Consider the following 22,057-nt stretch of genomic DNA (forward strand, 5'->3'; position numbering starts at 1 on the left):
AATACACTGAAATGCATCACATTTGTCATAGGTATGTGTAACACCGTAGTACACCACACTGTGCAGCAGACAGCAGCAATACTGACAACATGCCAAGGACCAACAGCAGAGCCACATACCTGGCATGGAACATGTCTGACCTGGAATGTCACACACAAGGCAACATTATAATGCACAGGCAAGTGCAACAGCATGACATCAGCGGTTGTGCCCAACCACAGTGTTCACCATGTGGGTAATATCCCTCCACACTTGGTTTCTCCAGAATGTATTGACCATCCATCCAACTAAATTTCAGCCATGTTGCCACAGTGCCTCCAGAATAATTCATTTTCCCCATGAGAAAAGTCATGTCAGTTTCTGGTTGACATCTGAAGAAAAGGTGATTTGCACATATCAGGAGATATACAGGAAGTGCATTTATTGACATGGATGCATTCAAATGTGTTTTCTATATTAATCTGATGTATATGACAGAAAATGCTGTAATATGTTGGGGTTGGATGTATTACACGGTGTGACAAAAATATTACAGCTGGATTAATGCTTACCTTAGTGACACATCATATGAATACGCGTTTAATAATGTGAACAGTCTGTGAATCTGTGAAATTGATATGCTTATTGCTGTTATGTTTTTCTGTTAATGCTCCTTTATATAAAATTAATTATGTAAAGTTATTATAATGTTACCCATTCCAGTCCACCCATCCACCGTAAAAGATGACAACGAGCTTGACCTCTTCCGGCAGACCCTGACTCTTAGGACCAGGGGGGACAGCAGAGTGATGATGATGTTGATGATAATTATGATGAGGACCGACAGCAGCCTCCACCACGCCATTCCAAAAACTTGAGAGACCAGAGCCACAGTGTGGTTACTGATGTGTTTCAGGTGCAGATGTGGGACATAATGGTGACGTTCTTCCAAGAAATTACATGCACCATGAGCACCTCCTTCAAGGAGGTCATTCCAGACATTCGACCCCATCAAGGAGGGCTGTCTGGAAAGTAAGTATTCTCTATGTATTGTAGTCATGTTAATGCTGCCACTGTGGTGTGTTCCTTCTTGGTTATCTTTCATTGTTAAGCACATGTTTTGCACACATATGCTGCAGTCATGCTTTTAATGTGTAGCTCATGAGGCACACTTCACAGTGCAGATCACATGGAGCTGTATAGTTTTGCTGCATTATGACACATTCAGATATGTCACTGCCATTATTACCACTGTCTCACATGACCTTCATATGCTGTCAATTATGTGGACAGTGTTACAGATATATGATCACAGGAGATTACTAGGCTAATGGTCTTAGAGCCTTTTTAAGCCTAGCCGTTCAAGCCCCACATTTTCGCAATTATCAGTGCTGCAGGCTGGAACAGCTTTGGTATATGTCTGTGCCTTAGGGCATCTACAAACTATCCCTTTCCAGAAGGCCCACTGGTGACAAGTCAGGGTTGAATTTGCAGTTTCCCATCCATTGGTCCAAATCGCATTTGAGCAGTCTTAGGGAAGAGCTTTGTTTCACATGAATGGGGAGTCTGTTCCAGAGAAGGGGTAACCTCTGAGACACATACCTGTTTGTCTCCAACATGTTTATTGTTACAGATGAGTTTTAGATCCTTAGCTCAGGTAATTCTAGTTTTGTGTTTGGTGAATGTGTAACAGATCCATCAGGGCTGGATCGGAGAACCTTGTAGGTTAGGCATAGATTGCACCTCAGTAATCTGTAGGAGACTTGAGTATAGATACAGGGATTTGAGGCAGTCTGTATAGGGCATATGGTTTACACCCTGTATTCTTTGAGCAAGGAACCTATGTGGCCTCTCCAGCTATTGCAAATGCCTGGTCAGGTACATACTGGGGTGCATTGTACTCGATTATTGGTCTAATGAGGGCTGAGTATAGTGTGCCTGTGACCTCCTTAGATCTGGATGCCATGCCCTTACTTGTACGTTGTGCCACATAGAAGGATTTTCTCACTACCATGGACACATGGTAATCAAAGTTCAGGTTACTGTCAACCTGAGTTCCCAAGTCCCTTAACCACTGGGTCTGCTGTTTAGGGAGTGTTATCAATGTTGTAATATGCAGGTAAAGTATTCCTGCACTCTGTATGCAGCTTGGCTCATCTGTGTACAGTGGCCCATGGGATCATTTCTGAACCAGTCTAACCTTGTATATGACAGTTAGGCCTGATGCAGTTTGCATTGTGCCAGTGTCACACACTTATCCTGTTGACACTGCTCATATAACTGCATAGTAAGGTGATGACATGTACAGGTGTCATACATTGCACCTACTACGTTTTATGATACTCCATGCACATACTGCTGTAGTTCCAGTCTCCTGTGAATGTACGCACATGCTTGATATAGGTGCATATTTTACACACGTTGCAGTATTGGTTTTTGGTATGCCTTTTGACATGCATGCCATTTCAGTGTACTTGCTATGTTTGTGACATTGGTGTGTCACAAAGTCCCATTGGTACTCTTCTCTTGTGTATAATGTTTCTTCTTGCTACTTTGTGTCCTTATATTTCACAGTTTTCTTCAAGCGTCATCATTTATGCCTTTGGCATTAACTTCTGCATAGCCTGTCTCCTTGCCATATGGTATTAATAGCAAGGACTGATTTTCAACCTTTTTTTTTTTTTTTTTTTTTTTTTACATTGTATGATGGCATCATACTAATATCGTATGGCCTTGTTATGGCAAAACACCAGTGTATTTTGCCTATACCTTCCAATGTGCATACACCTTTGCCACCTGTTACATATATATGTTAACATACCTGGGCAGTTTCCTTCTTTATAATATGCCTACGTGGCTACATGGCTGTACATTTGCATGCCCCTAACATCGACAACACACAGATCATCCCTTGTAATATATTCTGAATGAGTATTGCTCCAGCAAGAGGTGTCATAGGTGTGTACACACGACTGTCCTTTGATCAGTCATACACATTTACATGTAATATTATCGTTTTTTTGTGAGAGTGCCACCTAGTGTCTTATGTTTGCATGGCAGTATATATGAGTTTGTGATATTCAAACCTACTTTTATGTACCTGTGCTAATTATTGTTTACTTTTCACACATTACTGTGTTGTTTGTCATTTGTCTACAAACTTGATAGCCATTATAGATGCATGATGCACATATGTCTGAGACATTGGCCCTACCTTGCAGGGAATTTGAAATCATCTTGTGTTGGGGACACATTACTGTGCAATATTTTTACTTGACTGCATGTCTTGCAATTTTATGTGCCTTTTTTTCAGGCATGCATTACCTTACTGCCGTGGATATATGTTCATTATCTTCCCCCCTTATAGCCTTTGGCTATTTGTTACACATCTGCAGGACATATGTATGTATTTCTGTGCACCTTTGTGTACTGTATCATTGTTGGTTTGTGGGTGTACTGGGCTTATGTCACATTCTGCCACCATAATAGGCTATCATACACATGCAGTGTATACCTGCACACCATGGTGGTCATTGTGATGTTTCCACCTTTGTTCATGCTTTACTTGTGTCATTCATTCCCCATGATGTACTTCCGATGCTTCCTGCATAAGTATGTATGCATAAATAGGCTTCTATTTCTTAATTTCTTGTATTCATACAATATTTAGTAATGTGGCTGTATCACCATGTTGGTGGGAGTATGTGTGATGAGCATTCTCTATGTTCAACTTGTGTGATATCATGGCATTTCTCATATCTATAATGCATACCCGAATACCAGCTGTGTTGCCTCTTGCATGGAATGCCTTCTTTGATGTCAGGATCCTATTTCTCGTATGTTGTTTATAGTTGGTGGTTTATAACACAGCCACATTAATTCTTTGCTGCAGTACTGTTGCTTGGCACTATGCTTTGGTGTTTGCCTGTTGCATTCAGGGTTGGAGGTTCTTATTTGACCTCAGGTTGTCTGCTTCTACATATCCTTGGCTGGATTTTCTCAGCTTTGCTGTTGTCTAGCTGACATCTGCACTCCCAACAGCCTAGTGGATGATGATTGATGTTCATTGTGTACTACAGTGACAAGAATTCCAATTTAGTGTTCTGTGTTGTATGCCTTCCATCAGTCATACTCCTTTTGGAATGACTATGACACAGTTAACATCTCAGCACTGCTTTGTGCTTTGGTACATAATGTATTATTGTGGTGCACCATGGCTGATGTGCATCTCTACCCTGTTTTTCATCTTTCCTTAACCCATGCTGTACATCCATATGTGTGCTGTCTTGTACCTCAGCTATCCTTTATGTATATTAACAACCTTTGTCTATCCTACATTATACTACTTGTTATGTTTGTAGACACCCTTTTCCCTACCTCTTCTTTCCTTGTTTTTTCCATACTTTCTGTTCTCCAAAAAAAAAGAAAACATGGGGCCTATTCCAGCCAAAAAAAGTTTGCCCATGCCCCTCTTCCTCTCCCTCTGACCTTCCTTGCAATCATCCCTTATGTGCCCTCTTCTACACTGTCACCCCAAATCTCTTTAGCTGTTCCCGTTTTCTTTGGGTGTATGTATGTACATCACTTTTGTTCCCTACACTACCTTCACTCATTGTTAGCTAAAGTTAGCATTGGCAATGTAGCCATGAATGCCACTTCACCATAACTACATTTCTTTAATTTAATTTTTGCAGATTATGACAGATTCCCCAAATAATATATCTGCATTTTGCGACAATATCTGCAACATATTGCTGATATTTTTGGCTTCATGCAACTATTGCTGATGCACATTTATGATCTGTCAGCATTTTCCATATTTTACTGACATGTTTCAGTAGGTTTGACTGTCTTTCACACATGTACATTGGTAATGAAAATATATCACCTTACAGACATTTTTTTCTTTGAAATACAGTTTTGCAATACCTGACTGTAGGTGAGTTGATATTGCTGGTTATTTGTTGTATTTGCACTGAGCTGCTGTTCATTAGACTGGGATACATTTGCATAAGACTTAATGCAGATTTTGCACAGAGCTCTGGGCACTCTGCCAAATTTCAGAAATCATTTGAAATCTGGCCCATTGTCTTATTATCTTGTCCTTTCTCTCTTCTGTATGTCTTAATTTTTGTTGTGATGTTTTGTGCATATTTTGTAGAAACATTTTCAGTAATATTCCAAAAAGGATAAACATTTTCAGTAAATCTGCTTTATGCAAATTGCTTTTTTACCTGATACATTCAGATACCTATTTTACTATGACATAAATATGTATTTTATAATAGTGTGTGTGTGTGTGTGTGTGTTGCTTTTTCACTACCACTCTCCAAAAAAAAAAAAACTGAAGACGTTTTATGTTACTGCCATTACAAAATGTTTTTTTTTTTTTTTAATGTTCCTTGGTTATATTACTCAATTTAACTTAACTTTTACAGCCTCCAAAGACTGTCTGTTTATCCCTTTATATATTTCAGTGCATTGTTATGATTGCGTGTTTGCCCCATTTTTTCCTTAACCACAGTCATTGATTGGACAAATATTTTTGTTTACATTTCAGCATGTTTCTTTTTTATTTGCAGAGCTACATTTTGTATGATTATACTGAAGAAGGGCTATTTGTATATTGCATCTTTGCTTCTCTGACAGGGAGTCAAGACTCAAAAGAAATGGTTAGAGCACACACCAATGTTACAAATAAAAGTAAGCCATGTGTATACCTATGTCAGCGGATACTAGCATAAGCCTCCATTACATGTAATATACATGCATAAAGGTAAGAAGCCACTGTTTTTATAAACATGGAATAGGAGAAATAAGATAAGTAGGTAGGAAGAGACCAATAATGTTATGTTACTGTTCTAGTGACTGCATGTAGCTCAAAGGTCTACTCTTATGTTACAGTAAGTACACTTAATGCCATATATTCTGTTGTGAAATGCTTCACTGAGGGATTAAGAACCTTCCCTCAGCTCCTTCACAATTCATGGGATTTGAAACTCCCAGTAAAGGGGGCTGCACATAAACCAGCTGGCGCTATGGGTATCAGTTGTTGCTGTGAGACTTGTGGGTGTGTGTGTGTGGAGAATTCCTTGATCTGATGTGAATAGTCATTGTTTACTGTGGTACTCAAGGAGACAGGCTAACATGAACTTGCCCCTGTTTTCCAGAGAGATGGTGCAGGTTTGAGAGTAGATTGACAGAGGCAATCACCATTATAGCCATTATCAACTGTCAACCCAGGAAAAATAAATATGTTCTCAGGTTCCTCCAGTCCATTTCTAGAGCTGAGATTTTGAGAATTCTGTCTGATTGCAGTAGTGCAGCATCCTACAGGTCTATCCACCACATAGTCAAGCTGTTTCTTTAGATCTCTGTTGGTGCCTTACAGCAAGGTGGGGGGGCTGTGCCCCCCACATCCCCCCAACTATATATACCAAGTCTGAGATCACACTACATTGAGGAAAAGGGCAAGTAAAGGTTTGCCCATTCCTCATCTTAGGCTCCAGTTAGTTGCTTCTTCAGCCATAAAATTATTTTCTTACAAAACGTTCTTGGTAGCCATCTCCTGTGTTCACAGAACGTCAGAGCTTTAGCCCTTATTTGTAGGAACCATATCTGGTCTTCAGAAGGATTGGATGCTTCTTAAGAGTAACTGTGTTTCTTCCCAGAAGTGGTGTCAGAATTGTCTTTAAAGTAGTACGTTTGTCACCATTCTTCAGGTAAAAGGCAGGGTAGAAAAAGCCCTTCATGCCCTTGAATTGCAGTGCTAATTCAAGATGTTCATCAGTTGATCCCTGCTACAGTAGCTTTAGCTATATGGGTTATATCCTGCTACAGATATAACAACTGGCCAGCTTCCAAAACTGAAGGCTGCCTTCCGTGCACCCAAACTGTTTCTAGCTTGAGAAGAGATAAAGAAAAACAGTGGTTTGCATCCCAAGACTTCAGAGGTTTAATGCCACTAAAGAGCACTCCTCTTGCAAGCTTTCAGTAATTAACAGTCATGCTTTTTCATTGCTGGACATGGGTGACTTGCACATCTTGCTTTATTACTGATAATTATCTTTTATCTATTAAAAAATATGATTTTTAAGCCAGGAGAACATATTTTTATAGAATGTTACATAGCTTTTAGTCACTTTTTACTATGAAGCGTGACCTTAAAATTAAATGAAACTTTGGTTTCCCTATCTAAAACTTGTGTTAAATTGCTTTTGGTGGGTAGGGTAAGTTTTTGAAGTACTTTTCACTTTTTTTTTTTTTTGGTGGAAGAATTACCTTAATACTTACCAGTTTCACCAACTGATGCCGCCGGGCTTCCCCAGGATCCAGGCTATCATTTTCAGCTTCACTATGGAACGCAACCCACCAGTTCCTCAGTTCTTCCTCCTTCCAACCACAAAAAAGAAAACAAAATTTCCAAGCAGAATTTGCCCCTTCAGGCTATAAAATTGCCTCATGGATGACTCTGCTGTGGACCTTTTTGGGTTCCTGAGACAATTTAACTTTTTCACTGTCCCCACTTGGTGTAGTCCCTACAGCCACAATAGACCAGGGGTTAAACATGTCCTCTGCAGCTGTTGGAGTTCATTTGGCAGTGTCAAAGGAAGGCGTAGGGAATACCTCTCTTCTTAGCTATGCTGGGATGCCTGCCCCTAGGGAGGTTTTGCCTGTCAAAAGTAGGTCTGCAAAAAAATTAGACATCTATTTTCATCTATCGCAGTTACTTTTTTGACAGGAATGATTTACTGGGCTTGGCTCAGGGGGTAGTTCAGACTCTTGACACCACCAGTGCTGGAGTTGCTAGTAAGAGAAATAGAAATCCTTCACTTTCTTGAAGATTTTAAGGACATTAAACAGGAAGATGGTTGTGAGGGGGCAACTTCTTGTTTCTCTCCTCAGGATTCTGATTCTGACTAATAGAAGAGTGTTTATTCCAATGGTCCCTTGGAAGGATTTTATTTTTCTGAAACCATATCTAGAATTAATTAGTTGTTTTAGTAGAAACATAGTGATCTTCCACTGTCTTTAAATAAATATTATGATGTATTACATCTGGAATTCCTTGAGCCTACTTCAGTTCCTCCTGTATTGAGGATGTTATCATTACAACCTGTAACTTGCCTGACAGCGAACCTGTTGCCCCTATGAAAGTAGAGCCCCTATGAAAGTAGATAGATAGTATAAAGTTCCTCAGCCTTATAAGTTTTCATAGGTTCATACTAGGCTATCTGCCCTAGGGCATTTATAAGCCTAGCCAGAGTATGTTTGGCTTTCGCCACCCATTTTAAATTAATTTTGCTATGCCCTTTTTCGAGGTTAGTATACTGTGCCTCTATCTAACAGTGACACAGAAGTGATACCCGGGGTAAACCTACGATCTCCCATCCACTCATCAAGATTCCTCTTGAAGAGAGTCAATGAGGGACTCTGCCTAACCTGGACTGGGATTTTATTCCAGAGTGAAGGGAGCCTCTGGGTTATGAATCTGTCCCTCCAGCATGTCCTATTTATTTTGGTGCTGAGGTTCAAGTCTCTCGAGCGTGTAGCTCGATGGGATTTGGATTTTTTGAGGTGCAGCATGTCCCTTAATTCCGGGTTGGACATGGTTTTATACATCAGGCACAGGTCGCCTCTGAGCAGGCGGTATGCCACTGAGTAGAGCTGTAGTTTCTTTAACCGGGCAGCATATGGCATCTGTTTGAGCCCTTTGATCCTCTTGGTGAGGTACTTTTGGGGTCTTTCCAGTTGCTGCAGGTGTTTGGTAAGTTACATCCAAAAAGGGACATTGTACTCGATTATGGGCCTGATGAGGGATGAGTAAAGAGGCACGATGACCTCCCCTAATCTAGATGTGAATCTCTTCATGATTAGGTGGGCTATATAAAATGTTTTTCTAACCACTTTGGCCACGTGGTTGTCAAATGAGAGATTGCTATCAACTTGGGTCCTCCGGTCCCTAATTACTTCTTCCGTACTTAATGGACTACCGCCTATGTGGTAATTTGTGGGCACTTTGTTTTTGCCAAAGGGGATGACTATACACTTTTTGGCATTTAGCTTGAGGCCATGGCTCTGGCACCAGTAGTCTGTTTCTATGAGGCCCTTTTGGAGGATGCTTATGCCGGCTGGAGAGTCGATTATGGCGCCCAGTTTGCAGTCATCTGCGAACTTGGTCAGCCACATTCCTTCTGTCTTGGCCTGTACCTCAGAGAAATATATTTTCTAACCCCAGATCAGACCCAACAGTTATTTCTCTGGTAAATCCTGCTGCTGCTAAATATCTGGTAAATACTAATCACTTCATCCTGACAAGGATGGGAAAGCCTTTGAAATATTTTGGGAAAAAATGTATTACTCTGCAAAAGTTAATGTTTAGAATTCTTCATTGTAAAGCCCTTGTGTTAAAGTTTATGCTTCTAGATTACTTCTAAAATCCACAACTTTTCAAAATGCCACAGAAGAAGCCAAGCTAGTAGAGTGAATTTTGACTCCTCCTGGAATTGCCTTACTGTGGTGGGTATAGCAAAAGGTACTATAATTTGAAGATGGTCTGCTTTAGCACAGGTTGTCCTTTTTTATAGTCATAAGAAATTAATAACTGATCAATTTTTTCTGAAAGTGTTAGTTCTGTTAAGATAATATATTAGCTTTCTTTGGACATAGAGTATACAGAATCCTTTTGCCCTAATTTTTAGGCCCTGGAAAGAAGACCTGGAGATGCATAGCTTGACTTAAAGTAAACTTGGATATGATTTAAAAAAGAAGCAGCAATTTGGTCCTCTGTGCATACTTTTACAAAGCACTACAAGCAAGATTCCTTTTCCAGATCTAGAGCAGGCTTTGCTAGGACCATTTTCCAGGGGCTCCTGGACTGTATCCTTCCACCCACTCATTATAAGCAATGGCAGTCTATCCATATAGCTGAGTATTGTAGCAGTGATCAAATGATGAGCATAGTCTGTTTAACATAACAGATGTTCAAATGATCATTGCTGTAGTAGCCGCTCCCTCCCTTATTTTTGTATGTTTTGTTTTCAGGTTGATGACCTTTATTATTTTCCTGTTATTGACGTCTTTCAGGGCTCTAGCCTCTGTCTATCACTTGGCATGAAAGCACTGAAGGGCTTGGCCTCCAAACCTCTCTTACTTTTTTTAACAATTTGAGTGTGTGGATAGTGCCCTTAAGCTTTGGGAGCTGAGCGGCTGCTATATCCTTAGCAGGATGTAACCCATATAGCTAATGCTACAGCAGCAGTGATCATTCAGACATTTACTGTTACAGTAAGATTACTTACACAACTGTAATATGTTTCTGAAGAAATTCGTATACGAATTTAAGAGGACTGAACAACCGTTTGCCTCTTTTGCTAATTAAATCAAAATTATTTCCAAGTTAATTGATAACTCTATTGAATTTTACTTTTCAGAAAGTTGTCTACCTGTTGCAAAAGCATTGTGTCAAAAGCCACTCCACTGAGTGTACCTGCTTCCAGTTTTAGTTTCAAAAATGCTTGCATTGTGGACATTTGTACCATGACCACTTGGTTGTCATTTCACACTTTCATCAAGCAGTACTGTTTGGACCATGACATAAGGGGTCAGCATCTTGACTTTCATTTGTGTCTTCTGTGGTTTCAACGTTTGGATCGTATTCAGTTATTGTCTTGTGGGGGGAGGTTGGTTTATGATTCATCCATGTAGTCTGTCCACTGAGAAGAATTTATTATACAAAGGTTAATGGATATGTGCTCACTATGCAAGGTGACGGGGCAGCCCTGCCATGCATACTTACTATCTTTTTGCTTTCACTGTGTGCTTCAGCAGTCTCTCCATCCATCATCAGCTGTTTGGGCTCCTTGTAGGTTGGGCATGTTTAGATTTATATATCCTCATTTTGTGTTTTTTATCATACAGATTATACACACACGCATTAGATGGAAACAGAATGGCAAGTGCAAAGGCTCAGCATGCTCTCCTAGTCTAGTGCAAACTATCCTGACATACAGCAGAAGGTGAAGGTATGCATGCAGGCCTCAAAGTGCAGGAGTTGAAAAAATGCCAACATGGGACTGCAGGGGAAGAATTTCAACATTTTACCCATTGAGGACTCTACCCCACCCCACACATGCACACACAGATCAACTGATATGTTGAGTATGCATCTGCAGAGTTGCATGCAAAGTTCTTGGGTAATAATGATGAACACTAAAATGAAAGCATGGTTGTATCCTAAGTTAGCTTATTGAAAGAAATATGTTCTTTTTTAAATCACAATTTGTTTTGTTGTGTAATTTCAGAAGAGAGCTGTAACGTATCAGCATGTCAAGAAGAAACTGATTGATGACCTCTATGAATTTGGTAAATGGCCAGAAAAGGTAGTTTCTGATTTATTCAGGAAATGAATCTGATGTTAAGCAATTTTCCACTCCTGTACACTGCGTCAAACAGAAAACTGGAAAGGTGCCTGAGTCCAGATAAACCAGAAATACAGAGCAGAACATTTCTTGTTGTTTTGATGTATTATCACATTATGTTAAGCTAGGAACATATATTGTTTGTGGCCAAGTTTAGTTTTTCCTGTGAAAGATGTAGAAGCATACAGAATACTGTTTATATGTAGTATATTTTTTGTACAGCAATTTCTTTGATTAGTAGTAGGGACAGAGCATGTTTCTGCAGTAGCTTTATCAGTTGCTACACTTGTTAGAACTGAAGCAGACTGTATTTATTTTTAAGCTTGCCTGTAATAATTCTTTTTTTTTTTTTTTAAGTAAGTGATTGGAACATAATTCGTTGCATGGAAAATATGCCCAGAATTTTAAATGATTGTGAAGTTTACTGCAGTCCTTATTCAAGTTCCTAAAATGCATATTGTGTTTATATGTTTAAGTGTACCACCATCAGATGTGCAAGACCTATTACAAAAACAGTAGAGAGCAAAAAAAAGTTTACTGCTTACTATCTGATCTAGTCCTGTGTAGAAGTGGTAGTCTTAATATTTCAAGAATGTCTTTTTTTTATGCCACAACACCTTCCAAAACTCTACAAAGTATTTTTTTTCTTTCTCTTTCATTTCTTCGGTCAGTATTGAGATCAGAGAGTCACTAATAAAGGTAAAAGGTTATCTTTTCAAATGACATTAAATGCAATATAATGCTGACTAAAGTTTTAGTTAATTTTAAAAATAAGCCTCCAGATAATCCTGGTAGTTGCTTTCCTCCCTGTACATCTTGGGCTTTTTGCTGGGGAGTCCAAGTATTTTTAAACTCCATTTGCTGACTGCCTTCAGTAAAGGAGTGTATCATTCAAATGACCTGAGCACTGGCATTTTGTCTGCTTGCTGGCACTTGGAAGGAAGATCTGAATGGTTCAAAAGGTTGTTATTGCTAGGAACCTGTGTCCTGCTGAACTGTTTATGCAGATGAGACTTGGACAGTAACTGCTGTGGTAATTTGTTTTTGCTTCTGTTTACATAAAAATAGCGCATCTAAAATACACGTGTTACGAGAATTAGTTTCAGTTTCCAATATCTTCCTGGTCTTAAAACTTAACAGTTTCTGTTCTTTTCAGCAGTTTTGCTGGCTTGTATATGAAACTTAAAATAAAACAAATTAGATTTTGGAAAAGATAAAATGCTGTCAGTTTATTTTTGTGCACTGTCTTTTTATGTGTCTCTAAATTTGTTTATTTATAATTATTCCTGTTATCATCAGTGTGTAGATGTTCATAGGCGTTTTCTAGTCTGTTGATCACAAGGGCCTTTTTAAGACTAGCCATGCATTCCAAATCTCTGACAAGTTGTGGTACCCTTGATAAGTGTAAGCAGGGGTTTGGGAGGTGAGACATTTAAAAGCAGGGGCCTAGGAGATGAGCCATTTACAGACGGCCTGTATCCATTAGAGACAGGTACCAAACCAGGGATGAATTTCCTGTTCCCTATCCAGTTGTCCATGTTGCACTTGAATTGGGTTAGGGAGGAGCTCTGCTTCACATGCATGAGGAGCCTGTTCCAGAGAAGGGGTAGTCTCTGAGTTACATACCTGTCTCTCCAGCAGGTCCTGTTTATATCACAGGCAAGTGTTAAAGTGCAGTTTAAAAGTACATAAATAACATTAAATGTTAAGTTGTCAATCTCGCCTTCATTCTTGCTGGATGGGTTCGGAGCCGAACCTCGGCTCCGACTCGGCCTAATACTAAAGCTCGAGAGCTATTTTTCACCAGTTCGAGGCTAACCTATGTCCCATAATGCTAGGCGTCATATACCCAGATCTTGTTTGCCGCTTCAGCTACGAGGTTGCATTTTTCACCGGCTCCAGGTCGTATATTTTTATAAATAGCTTTATAGATAGTTTTTCTGTCAGATTTTTTTTCCTTTTTTTACCTTTTTAGTGTTAGTGAAGTTAGCGACTAGTCCCCCCCCCCTTTTTAGTTGCTAACCCCCCCTTTTCTCCACCCTTAAGGTGGTTGGGCCTCTTACCCTCCCCCTTAGTAGTACAGTTTTCCCTTAGTGTTCTGTGTGTGTATGGAATTCTGTCCCTCTGTTTAGCGGTAGTTCCCCCTTTCTGCTTATTGTAATTTTTTATTATATATTAGTGTAATTTTACGTTAGTATGTCTAAGGATACTAAGGTATCGGGTTTCAAGAAGTGTGACTCGTGCTGTCAGAAGATGTCTCTGACAGACGGTCACACTTCTTGTGTGTATTGTTTGGGCCCTCTGCACCTGCAGAACTCTTGTTCCATCTGCCATGCTTTTAGCCCCTGAGTCCTGCAGGAGCGCAGAAATAAACTCATTCTTAGAGGCTTGTTAAAGCCTGAAGGTTCTCCGGCCAAGACCATGACTGGAAAACCTCCAAAGCCCGCCAAATCATCGGCTCCATGTTCGGAGCCGTCTCCGAGCGGTTCTCTTGCTGCCTCGTCGGTTCCGGCGGGAACTGAGGCACCTAGACCTCAGTCGGCTACGACTTTAGTGTTGGAGCCGTCCCCGAGCAAAAAGCGCTCCAGGTCTCCATCTCTCGAGTCTGTTAGATCGGCTCCGAAGTCGCCTCTGTTGTCGGAGCGGAACCATAGATCTCATTCCTCTAGGTCTTCCAGGCTTTCGGACCATGACCTCGAGAGGGTAGTTAGCCGGCTTTTGAAGTCACAGGCACTGGCCCAGTTGCTACATAGCCCATCTCAACAGACAGGGGCTACCCCTACAGCCGCTCAAGTTCCTCCTCTGACTACTCTGCTGAGTTCGGAGCCGGAGGTCGTCTAGGTGAGTACTGTGGGGGTGTCGGAACCGATCCCTCTGTTGGTTCCTTCGTCGGCTCCGATCCCGTCCTTGGCTCCGTCCTTGGAGAGATCCGGGCGCCGAGACTCCCTTGTCGGCTCCGAGGGGGCGAGTGGCATCGGACCCTTGTCTGGCCCAGCTCCCCCTCTCGGAGCCTCGGCGCAGGTGAGTTCGGCCTCGGAGCCGTCCCTCTCGGCGCCGGGGGGAACTCTCATCTCCTCGGAGTTGGATCCTTCTTCCCTGCCTGACAGGGGCGCCTTTGAGGTCATGAGGAGCGTGCTGGCTCCAATACCGGTGCCACGGTCGGCCTCCTCGGCCCCTCCCTCTACGGTGCCTGCTTCGGCGCCTGCCTACCCTCCCGACCCCAAGCGAGGAGAAACAACACTCCAGGCTGCCCCATTGGGTCTTTCTTCCTCTTCCGAGGCCTCTCCTGATTCTTCGGGGGAGCCCCCTCGGAAGAGGACATGTAAGAGGAAACATATTGACTCTCCTGAGTCAGTGACATCTGACACCGACCTGGATGATTCGGAAGGGTCCCCAAGGTCCCCCTCTGAGGATGTCTCCTTTTCTGACATCTTAGAGATCCTCAAACAGAGGGGGAACTGGTCTGCCCTTAACCCATCCTAGGACGAGTCGGTGTGCCTGGATGCATTCGGTTCTCGCCATTCCACCTCCTGGGTGTCCCCGCCTTTCGATCCACTTATGGAGGTGGTGGCTCGGAAGGCGTGGACAGCTCCGGATACTATGGAACCAACTCCCCGGAGGCCCTCTAAATTTATTACTGCCCCGACAGACAAACAGTTTCTTTCTAAGGGTGTCCCCGTGGATGCCATGGTGGTGGCGTCGGCAGCCACTAAGAAGGAGTTGGCTGACCCTTCAGTACCTGTCCATCCTCCTAATAAGGAATCTAGGACTATGGATAGGTACGGCAAGCGGATGTTTTCTTCAGCGACCTTTGCCATGCGGTCGCTGAACTATTTATGCCATTTCACCCGACTTCAGAGAGACCTTCTCAAGGAACTGGGTGAAACATTGCAGGACCCAGCAGCTGTGGGGTCTCAGGAAAAGATCAACTCCCAGCTGGGGACCCTGAACTCTATCGTTAACTCTTCCATGCAGCCGATGGAGCGAGTAGAGCCTCAGGTATGGGTGTTGCTCTAAGGAGACACGCCTGGATGCGGCTCTGCAATTTTGCTGACCCCTTCAAGGCGTCCTTCACGAACACCCCCTTTGATGGTTCTGCTCTTTTTGGACCTCAAGTGAAGGATACCTTAACCAGGTGCGAACAAGAAGGCAAGACTCTCTCTGCCGTGGGAGTCTGTTTTTCTGCCCCTTCTAGACCATATCCTAAGGGTCAAAAGGGCGAGAAAATGTAGTTCCGCAAACCTCAAGGAGTTGTGCCGGACGCACGTGGTGAGCTTCCCTCCAGAGGCAGAGGAGGGAACAACAGACGCCGCCCTAGGGGCAGGGGGGGTCCGCAGAATCAGGGTAGCAGAGAATCGTTCCCTGACAAACCCTTTCAGCACCCCTGAGGAGCTGCCCGACTGTCCACCTTCGGAGGTAGTCGGGGGAAGACTTTCGCTGTACCCAAAAGCCTGGCGCTCTCTTACACAAGACAGATGGGTACGGTCGATCATATCCGAGGGTTACAAAATTCCCTTTATCCACACCCCACATCAACCAAAAGGGCCTCTTCCAGACGTTGCACCTGGTCTGAGAGACCAAGCAGCACTAGAAATTTCAAAGCTGCTTTTAAAAAGAGCCATCCAGCCAGTCCCAGCAGACCAACAAGGGTCCGGAATCTACTCCAAATTCTTTTTGGCACCAAAAAAGACAGGGGACTGGAGACCTATTTTGGATCTCAGCAGACTGAACAAATCGGTTCAAAGAACAAAATTCCGGATGGTCACGCTACAGTCCATTCTTCCCTTTTTGGGTCAGGACAGTTGGATATGCTCTATAGACCTTCAGGATGAGTACTACCATATCAAAATGAACAGGCGCTACAGGAGGTTTCTCCGCTTCCGGCTGGGAGCCAGTCATTATCAATTCAGAGCCCTGCCCTTTGGCCTCACCACAGCCCCCAGGTTGTTTACCAAATGCATGGCAGTGGTCGCGGCTCACCTGAGACATCAAGGATTCCAGGTGTTTCCATATTTGGATGACTGGCTCCTTACTGCCACCACCAGGCACCAGTTACTTCAAGCCAGGGATTACGCTGTACAAACGTGCAAAACGCTAGGCATCTCCATAAATTTCGAAAAGTTTGCCTTGTCGCCTGTCAGCATATTACCTTCATAGGCGCCATGTTAAACACGGTGGAGTTGTCAGCAAAACTACCTACTCAAAGAGTATTAGACATTCGCAGTCACGTTCAAATCCTACTACAGGAAGACAGAGTCCAAGCCAGGCTTGTACTGAAAACGCTGGGTCTAATGGCTGCAACAGTCACCTTACTCCCCCTAGCTCGCTTTCATATGCAGATACTACAGTGGATGCTTTTTTCCCAATGGACCTTTCAGCAGCGTTCCATGTCGCACAATATTCTCATCACTCGATCATGCAAACGACACCTAGCTTGGTGGATGGTCTCACCACAGGTGCTTCAAGGCAGACCAGTTGTTCTTCCCTGTCCGGTTGCCACCGTGACAACGGATGCCTCCCTGATCGGGTGGGGGGGCATTTTCAGGGCAGGACAGTCCAGGGCACATGACAACTGTTCGAGTGCCACTTGCACATCAATGTCTTGGAGATGAGAGCGGTGCTGTTGGCGTTGCAGGCCCTCCAGAACTCTCTTCCCACCAGGACGATTGCGATTCAGACAATATGTCCGTGGTATGGTACATCAACAAACAGGGCGGAACCAGGTCCTATCCTCTTTGTCGGGAAGCGCTCAGACTCTGGCAATGGGCGATCTCTTCTAACCGGTTTTTGGTAGCAAAACACATTCCAGGAAAGTCCAATGTCATAGCAGACAGGCTGAGCAGGGACATTCTCATGCCCTACGAGTGGTCTCTCAACCAACTAGTAGTGGATCAAATATTCAGAAGGTGGGGTCAGCCTTGCTGCGACCTTTTCGCAACCCCGCAAAACAGCAAGTGTCAGGACTTCTTCACCCTTTTTCCTCTTTCGGGCCTCTCTCCCAGAGACGCTCTAGTCCACGATTGGCCCCGGGGTCTCCTTTATGTTTTCCCCCCTTTTCCCTTAATCACTCAGTTAGTCCAGAAAGCAACTGCCTTGAGATCCAGGATGATCCTCATTGCCCCTTACTGGCCCCGACAAGTCTGGTTTCCGTTCCTACAACGTCACCTACTGGAGCAGCCCTGGCATCTGGACCCAGTGCCAGACCTTCTGACTCATCAATCGGGCAGGCTGCACCAATCCCTTTCGTCTCTCAACCTCACAGCTTGGTTGCTCCACTTCCAACCCTGGCCAGGCTTCCCTTAATTTCTCAGTCAGTACGTGAGATTATCCTTGCCTCTCACAAGTCTAACACCAGAAGGACATACGCTAATAAATGGAAACGTTTCTCTATTTGGGCAAGGAAAAATCAAATTGACCCCTTCACTGCTCCTGTCCAAACCGTTCTAGATTTTTTAGCGGAACTTTTTCAAAAAGGCTCCTCTTCAGCCACTATCAGAGTCCAGCTGGCGGCTATTGCAAATTTCCACGTTGGCTTGTCAGAATCCAGCATTATGTCCCACAAGCTCTGCAAAGCTTTTCTGAAGGGTACCCTATTACTTAGGCCCCCAGTCAAAGACCCTCCTCCACCATGGGATCTAAATTTGGTACTGTCATCATTAATTCTGTCTCCTTTTGAGCCTGCTGCCTCCTGCTCATTAAAACTGCTCTCCTGGAAAACACTTTTCCTGGTAGCTATTACCTCAATGAGAAGGGATTCGGAACTACAAGCACTATCTGTACGCCCCCCTTATCTTGTTTTTCACAAAGATAGAGTGGTTCTTAGGGCTAATCCATCCTTTTTACCTAAGGTCCTTTCTGAAAAAAATCTCAATCAGACCACTGATCTCCCCGTTTTCTTTCCAAATTACACTGACAGAGCTGAGAGAAGATTACATTGCTTGGACGTTCACCGGCAGCTACGCTTCTATCTGGATAGAACTAAACTAACGTGAAAATCAGAGCAACTCTTCTTATCTTACGCAGAAGGGAAGCAAGGCCTTTCAGTTTCTAAAGTGACCTTGTCCAGATGGTTGACCTCTCATCACTTTAATATATCAATTGAGGCATAAGGAGCTCCCTACCAAACCTAGAGCTCATTCAACTAGAGCATTAGCTTCCTCAGTTGCTTTTCAAGCGAGGTTACCTTTGGATTCTATTTGTGCAGCGGCCACATGGGCCACCCCTCATACCTTTATTTCTCATTACAAACTGGATATTGCCTCCAGAAATCGTGCTAATTTTGGTTCCACTGTACTTAACAGTCTGTTCCATTGAGCCACCCATGACTAAGGTGCTAGGGACGCTGTCCCATCCAGCAAGAATGAAGGCGAAATTGACAACTTAGCATTAAGAAGTTATGTACTTACCATAACGTTGCATGTTAGTTGTCTTCTTCTCGCCTTCTTTCTTGCGTCCCACCCTCCATCCCCCTAGCCTGGAAAGACCTAACGTATTGGGTGAGACATTCTTTGTCACCAAGATTACCCCTTCACCTACAGCTCTTGTCCTCTTTTTGGTAGCCCTGGTGAAGGACAGGCTGTGGGTCTCATAGTTGTATAGAGTTCATAGATTTATCCTTTCTTGTGGTGGGACATGTTTTGTCCATAGTGTTAGCTATCAAACGAGATCTGGGCATATGATGCCTAGCATTATGGGAAATAGGTTAGCCTCGAGCCAGTGAAAAATAGCTCTCGAGCTTTAGTATTAGACCGAGTCGGAGCCGAGGTTTGGCTCCGAACCCATCCAGCAAGAAAGAAGGTAAGAAGAAGATAACTAACATGTAACGTTATGGTAAGTACATAACTTCTTATTACCTTTTAGTCTTGAGTCAAGAATAACTCTTCAGGATGTGCAAAACATTTTATTTAAATCCACATACGTCAGTGCTGGGAGACTATCTACGCAATTTAAAGTCAGACTCTCCAAGCAGCAAAAATAAGCAGTTCTTATTTACTTTTCTTATCAGTATCATGCATGCAGAATACTGACGTGGTCAAATAGGATTTCTGCAGACCCTCGTGTTGCTGCACGTGAACACTCAACAATGTTTTTATTAGAAAATCAGAAGACTTTACTTCTGAAGATAAACTTGTTAATCAGTCTTGCTTCCTGACCTTATACATTTTAGTACCAGTACATTCTAGCTCCCCAACATGCCTTGTAACTACCCATCCCAGCCTGGAAGGTCAGAGCTTACATACAGTGTGTTCTTTCTTGCTTTCACACACCAGTCTTTATAACATTCTTAAGACCTTCAGCACTACTTTCTTTTTTACATTCAGTCATCTGTTAATACACTTGCAGCTTGATATTAGCATGCAGTTGTGAAACACTCAAAACTACAATAAGTATTTGTGGTTTGCATAACTATGCATCTATACTACATATTTTTAACGTGAACAAATATTGAATAATTCATTAAGCATATTTGTGAAGAAATTGTAAGTTAATATGCATTTTGTGTAAAATAATCATGAGAGATGCATTTTTCTCTGACTCCCTCCTCTGACACTACTAGCGTCATAAAATACATAATTATATTTTGATTTTTCTTAATTTGATAAATACGATTCATCTGTAGCGATTGAGTTTTCATTCATCAGGTACAAGTGGCATTTCATGTGCAGGTGCGATCCAAGACTTTGTGATTATAGTCTTTAGAACAGAAAATATTAAAACAATTAAAAGAATAATACCTGTTTTTATACCTTGTAATATACCAGTTTCCAGGTTACCAAATACATTGCCCAGCCATCCAAAACACGTACAATTTGGAACTACTGTCCAAATATTTGGCTATCTGCTCCATGACATTGGCCAACTTTTCCTGTTTATTATGGTAGTCAGTAATACAAGAACAATGTTTTTTATGAGGGCACATGATCCCCCTTTTCTAGCAGGCATTATATTGAGTGCCAGTTGGTTCTGTAACACTACAGTTCATATTGCAGTCATTTTTTTGTCATTGTGATATGTTATGAAGTATGGTTAGCTACCTCCTGAAGTATTTGAGCAAGTATGGTGATTTCAAGCATCGTCCTTTGCAATCTAGACCCAGGAGTTAACTGAAAATACTTGCTCTACCCAGTGGATTGCCCGCTTATTTCTCAGTCTGCCTGCTGAGGGTTTTTTTAAATGTTGAAAAGCAGGAGTATACAGCTCACAAAACAACACCCTGACCAGTTTGTGGGTAACCAGGGGTAGGCATGATCACTACAAATGTAGCAGTGATCCTCTATTATGCCCATGCCATGCCTCCAGTCATAGCATCTTGACTGTAAAGAGTTCAACACACTTTCGTGTCTAGTGTCATTGAATTTGCTGATTCCCACTGGCACAGTCCCATTTCCGGCATAACGTTTACCCACGATTTGTGGTTGCAAGCTGAAATGAAACAACCTTTAAAAATTAGATTACACCAGATTAGATCAGTGTCACTAAGTTCTTTTTCAAATGTTACCTGTGATGCAGAAATTAGAATCATGGGAATCCCTGCCTTAGAATGTTGAGGTATATGTGAACATACACAACAGTTTGTCACAGCGTACTGTCAAAGAACCAACAGGAAACTGATTTTCTCTCGACCAGGTTATTAAAGGAAACAGCAGCAAAAACAGAGAAAAAGTACTTCTTGTCATTGGATTCATCAGGAGGTGCAATTTTAGTTGAATTTTCTCCTTATATGTTTCACTGGGCAGATGATTTGTCCTTCACACTTCGATCTTCTTTTGCCAGCAATGATGATTCGTCTGGAGCACACGGCAGGTCTTCTTACAGTGGGATGAGTGAATTCAGGTTGGTTGTCTTCCACAGTGGACTGCAGTCAAGGTGGTGAAGATTACAAATTAAAGGGCTTTTTCACCTCTAGCTTAAACTGTTCTTTGTTTGGGATGTTTTTACATAAACCCAGTCACCCAGCTGCAGTTGGTGACAGGGCTAGTCAGGAGATGGAGGAAGAGCTACTGCTGTAAGAAATTAATATTTTCTTTTTATTATCCATTAGAGTTTATCTTTTTATTTGACACAGGGGGAGCAAATAGAAGGGCTATGGGTCTTCCCATTAATTTTTCATAGGGTCTCAATTTTCTTGTAGAATTAAATTGTGTTTGACCATTTAAATTTTGTTTAGTTTTGTTTACTAACACTATCCTTCAACATAAAAACAATGGCTATCTCTCCTCTGCTACTTTCCTAGACCTATCTAAAGCATTTGACATGGTCCCACACAAACAGCTTATCTCTGTCCTCAATAACCTATCCTTCTCTCAATCAGTCACCAACTGGTTTCATAGTTACCTGTCTGACCGCCAACAATCCGTTGTATGGCAGAATGACATATCTCCCCAACTACCTGTCTCCATATGGGTTCCCCAAGGATCCATCCTTGAACCCCTACTCTTCTGTTTTCACCAATAATCTAGCCTCTGCCACCAAACATGGCACACTCATACAATACGCAGATGACTCAACCATCATCTGCTCAGCCCAGTCCCTACCCAAACTGCAAAAAGTCACACAGGAAGCCTTTTCCTCTGTTGAAACGTGGTTATCCGATGCCCAATTAATACTCAACCCAAACAAAACTAAACTACTCATCTTCCAACCCACCAAACATACTC

General features: G+C 42.4%; 1 protein-coding gene across 1 annotated transcript in view; it reads left to right on the forward strand.

The window, feature by feature from the left end:
• Window positions 1–11,721, forward strand: part of LOC122794480 (adenosine deaminase domain-containing protein 2-like) — a 1,461,320-nt gene extending 1,449,599 nt beyond the window's left edge. The window contains exon 13 of the mRNA XM_044062915.1: window positions 11,283–11,721. Within this exon, the coding sequence (XP_043918850.1) occupies window positions 11,283–11,387 (105 nt within the window). The 3' untranslated portion in view covers window positions 11,388–11,721. The remainder of the gene's footprint in view (window positions 1–11,282) is intronic.
• The last annotated feature ends 10,336 nt before the right edge of the window (window positions 11,722–22,057 follow it).

The sequence above is a fragment of the Protopterus annectens genome, chromosome 1.part0, assembly GCF_019279795.1.
Source record: "Protopterus annectens isolate FY-2018-M chromosome 1.part0, PAN1.0, whole genome shotgun sequence".
NCBI classification, from domain to species: Eukaryota; Metazoa; Chordata; order Ceratodontiformes; family Protopteridae; genus Protopterus; species Protopterus annectens.